The sequence below is a fragment of the Montipora foliosa genome, chromosome 14, assembly GCF_036669935.1.
Source record: "Montipora foliosa isolate CH-2021 chromosome 14, ASM3666993v2, whole genome shotgun sequence".
Taxonomy (NCBI): domain Eukaryota; kingdom Metazoa; phylum Cnidaria; class Anthozoa; order Scleractinia; family Acroporidae; genus Montipora; species Montipora foliosa.
Genome location: NC_090882.1, coordinates 24,501,658 through 24,506,657, shown reverse-complemented (window position 1 = coordinate 24,506,657; position 5,000 = coordinate 24,501,658). Strand labels below are relative to the sequence as shown.

The following is a 5,000-nucleotide window of genomic DNA, read 5'->3' as shown; positions in this document are numbered from 1 at the left end:
GACAAATGATTCGGAAAATGTTTCTGTAGTAACTTTTCTCTTTCCTTCATCAGCGCAGACTCATCAAGATATCACGTATCAGCCAGTATAAATACCTTCTACGAGTCATCTCATAGAAGGCGCCCACGCAGTCAGTGGTCAGTCTTATCACCAGTCCCCCAGTTTCCGGTTATTTTTGAAAGAAATATGATTATGATGATGATCATGATGATGATATTATAACAGAGTTTGCGACATCTTGCCCTCTGCTTGTACTGTAAACCCCCTGTTTTGTTGAAATGTTTTATTTATTGAAATGTGATTCTAAAATTGTCGGAAATGTCATTTCCGAGACCCTAAATTTCAAATTTCCAATATTCTCAGGGGGAGCATGCCCCCATACCCCCCTTGTTTGGAGCGCCTTTGGCGTACACCTTCAAAATCCCACGCTACGTTCCTGTATAATACTGTGGTAATGTTATCGTATCTAACCTTCCACCTCCTCTTTGCCAAAAATGCCTTGTGTTTCTGCGTGTTAATCTTTGTTCCTGTTTCTTTAGTATCCTTAATTACGAAAAAATAACGTAAAACGTTAATATAATTAACAAATTTCTTGGCCGCAAAACACTTCTCAAATCAAGAATTTACCTTTATCCAGGGGTGTTGAAAACACTCATTTATTGTAAAGCGTTGACTGCGAAAGAAGAAGACGAAGTATAACATTGCTGTAATATAAAACAGTTGAAAAGTGCATTGCAAAGAACCTTGGGGACAAAAGCAGAGGGACAAAACAGGTGCCAAGTTTCCCCTGTTCCCCCCCCCCCCCCCTCTCCCCCCATTCTCGTTCCCAGATTCCATGGGTTCTCTTAGCCGGCGGGGCCTTCGCACGAGAAAACGAAAGACTCTAGAGACATAAGAAATTCAAAGTTTTCAGTGGCTAGCTTGCGAACAATAAAATCGTGAACAGGAAGTAAAATGGCCGATGTGCTGCGATGGGGTGAGCTGGCACGAAGCCGGTTGCTAAAATGATTAAAGAGTCTTTCCTTAAAACTACGATATATTACTTATTGCTTCTTTCTGTTTGATACGATGGGCCGCATTCTCCTACTTGAGGCCACTTAAACCTTCGCATAGAGACTCTTCGAATGTAAAGCTTCTGAACGCCGCCATGTTTAGTACTATCGACGACTCATATATGAACTCAGGAAGTCCTAGAATCTGGGACTGCAAAATCCAGAGCCCTTTGTTTTCTCGTGCGAAGGCCCCACCAGCTAAGAGAAACGATGGGATCTGGGTACGCCTCACGGGAAGTTCTATGGCCTAAATAGGAACAAACCTCGGTTTTTTTAACAAGAAGTCCCTCGATAAATCCCATTGCATCGTGAGACAAATCATCAAAACATTCGTCGTCAAAATCCCAATCGGCTTTTGCAACTTTGACTAACGTCTGGTGATCATCTTCACATGAAAATGGCATCAGACCACTCGACCTGCGAGGAAGGCAATGAGAAAAAATTTACTATCACCATGTTAAAGAAACACAACTCCGCGAAGCGATGCTTACACGAGGATGGTGGATCTTAGACAAGTATCCAGTCGCAGTGCAGTGCCGGAAAAAATCAAGGAGCAATAACTTGCTCTACCGCCCGAGGAAACAGGATTAACACTTAACATGATATTTAGTACATCTATAGATCTTTTTTCAACGAAACAACTCAAGCATAACGCGCTTATTACTGGGTTGCCTTATAAGGCAAACCCAGTCGAGGTCTTCGTTTAGTTTGTTTGTTTTCTTTTTTTTCTTTTTTTTAGTTTTTTTTTTTTTTTCCGTGTCGGTAAAAGTCTTGCCTGTCACTCCCCTGGTAAGTGGTGTCTTTGTGTATAGAGCCTTCTGGGCGTATTTTCTTAGGATCGAGAGGGTAGTGGAACTGCGTAGATTTCTCTGGTGGACACAGTAGAATCATTAACTTAGCCTGCAATGGCGTCGAAAGTCATGCAACGCGAATGGCGTTTTAGTGGATCCTTAAACAAAATATACCCTTATGGAGCTCAATAATGGAAAGTCAGTTGGATAAACTAGGCATGAATCTCAAAAGCGACGAGTACTGGACCTCGACAACGATCTATCGCCCGTCGAGACGAAATCAAAGTGAGCAGTATTTACCTGAAGTACATGGTAATTTGACACAATTGAGTTTCTTGTCTTCACGCACGCAATGAAATAGGAAGAGGTTTTCGCCTCTAAGAGCAAATATGTTGTTTGTTTCAATAAAATTTTCGCTGGAAAAGGATTCTGTGGTATTTTCTGCCTTTGTGAATTATAATATCATGTTGTGTATTGAATTTTCGAGCTTAAGGTTGAAATGTGATATGGGAGAAGTTTTTTAGTATTGCTCTGTAAGCAGGAAGGGTTCACAGGCCTGTTGGAAGCGTGCTTGAGTTTCAACAAAATGAGCCCCAAAATCAGTGAAAACTTCTGACGCAGATGAATAATAAAGTAGCTGCTATTTCCAAAATGATGGAATTACCTGGTGATAAATAACGTCGTACGTGTCTTGGAGAGTAAATTTTGACTTTGCATAAATAAGAGTTGGGCGATTGTGATCTTTGTTTTGACTTCGCTCATTTCATTGTCAAACTTTATAACACTTGACAGAAAAAGAAACTTACAAAAACCCGGTATCTTGCCATCATTTGACACAGATGCTTCACTGTTTGGCGAGTAAACATGCCGCGGTAACTTAATCACGGCGCCCGCTGAATTCCGGCCATGTCACTTTCGATTTTGCAATTTACTTGAACGTAGCAAAAATCTCCCAAAATGTTTGTCGCTGATCGTAACTTTTTATATTCTATAGATCGTTTTCACGTGACGTCATCACCTTCCAAACTCTAAAACTAAAGATCCACCAAAGTTTTTATCCTCATCAGGCATAAGAGGCGGCATATCTATATCTGTTGACAATTTCACAGCTTATGGAAACCAGAGCATTTTGAATTTCCGGATTATGTAGGTGCGTGACACAAAGCTACGATCAAGTTTGTTGAAAAATATATACTTATCTCATGATTTTGAGCCCTTTTAGAAGTTAGAGCATTAGGAAAAGTGCTTATGTAAATGCTTGTTTTTTCAGTAGTGATAATCAGTCGCCTAGATAGCCAAAGTCAGTTCCAGATGTTTACACTATTTTCCGGCCTGCGAAACATTTCGACGAATATCTGAAGTTTGGGGAAACGCAGAGGCCTAAAACTTGGACAAGTGTCTTATTTCTTTATCTTCTATAAGATAACAATTTCTTAGCGTTTTGCACTGGATAGTTTTTGATTTATTTTTTTTATTGCGTGACAGTGAAAACGATCTATCTTCAAGGTTCAAAATTAATGTTGTTTTCATGTCGTAAATATTTTATTCTCGAGCGACCGTCCGGGAAACTTCCTTCTGCTCTTTCTGAAAACTGTGTATCAATATTTATTTGCTTTTTCATCAATATTTGTTTTGCATAAAGCACGCTAACAGAATCTGTACCTTGCTGAGTTCGTTTTCGGTCAGATGTTTCTGTTTTTTATGAGGGGTTTATTGTTTTGGTCTCCCATCCCAACACTAACCCCGCGAAACAGGGCTTGACTTCAGTGAAGTTTAGTATTACAAAGTTTTCGGATGCTCATAGGGCACACTTGTGGTGAAAAGAAGTTGTGAGGGAACTTGAAAATTATCAACATGTCAGCCCAGAAGCCAATGTTTCTCGCTTCTCTTTTATTTGTTATTCTTCAGAGACTGGAATGCTGTATTTCAATACCACACAATTCAGTGCCTTCTGATTTTCTGTAGCACGTACCACGGGCAAGCCAGTGTATGCTTCACAGAAGCATCTAGTTATCTGAAAGATGTGACAATATCGCTTATTCGCTGGACGATGGCTGATAAATCTAGACTGCCTATATAATTGAAACTGTCCATCATTTCAGATTTTTGATTCAATACTTACAAGACGTATGTGACAACACCAAGGCTCCTATCAAAAAAACGAAGATAAAGCAATGCAATTGAAACCCCTCGATTGAAAAATTACTTTAAATTCGTTAAATGGCAGGTTACACGGAAAAAAATTTAGTAGGCAATTAAGTTTCCATTTAGCAGGTTTTCCTCATGCACTGGCTAATGTGGGACAAAACGTGGCAAGGAAAAAATTGCCAAGTGTTCAAAAACTGGCGTTTCAGTTTTTCAGCAAGAAGACTTGCAAAAAAGTCGAAAGTTGTTCGTGGGTATAATGCGTCAAGGAAAAGTTGTCTGGGAACTGGTAAAATTGCTGTTGCTAAGTAACCTCCGCCACGTGGTCTTCTTTCTCAGGGCATGAAGATAACAAAAACTGTTTTAAGCGATAAACAGTGGTGCCGTTCGTTGGAACGACAAGGCATCTTCTTTATCGGGAAAACATTCGTCGTCTGTTTTTCGTAGTTCACAAACCAAATTGTTTGCTCGAATTTGATATTACCAGGGTCCTTCTGCGAACCATAGGCGATCACAATATCAAAGCATAATGTGCCTTGCTACACCTGCGTGTACTTTTTGAAACATAAATGACAAAGCAGGGTCTCTTACCAAACACAACATGACCAGCAACCAAAGGAAAAAAATCAGAGAAAAAATCTCTTCCATGCAAACGATGAAAGAAAAATTGTCGAAAACACGTAGGAAAACTAGTTTGTCCGTAACAGGCTCATGAACATATTCTTAAAATCCTCTGGATTTCATTAATTCAGTCTTACCACAAATCACTTGCCGGTGAGACAGGTTTCATTCGTATGACTTCCGGAGTATGAAAAAGGACGTCTTCAATTAGTACTTTATGCGTGTAGTCGATAAATTTGACAAACAAAATGGGCTTTCCTGGGTTGTTCAAAAAATCGTGCAACAGTTGGCGCATGCATTTCACTACATTGTTTCACGTTTAATGCGCAGTAAGTCAATTGTTCCATGGCTGAGCTCGTGAGAGGTACGGATCTTTCCCTGAAATGACGTC

At 39.9% G+C, this 5,000-nt stretch overlaps 1 protein-coding gene across 1 annotated transcript in view; it reads right to left on the bottom strand.

The window, feature by feature from the left end:
* Positions 1-5,000, bottom strand: part of LOC137984549 (uncharacterized) — a 17,791-nt gene that overhangs the window by 1,228 nt on the left and 11,563 nt on the right. Inside the window, exons 5-9 of the mRNA XM_068831713.1 lie at positions 4,747-4,803; positions 3,966-3,992; positions 1,321-1,469; positions 628-677; positions 472-543 (exon numbers count right to left, since the gene is read on the bottom strand). Coding sequence (XP_068687814.1) covers positions 472-543; positions 628-677; positions 1,321-1,469; positions 3,966-3,992; positions 4,747-4,803 — 355 coding nt within the window. The remainder of the gene's footprint in view (positions 1-471; positions 544-627; positions 678-1,320; positions 1,470-3,965; positions 3,993-4,746; positions 4,804-5,000) is intronic.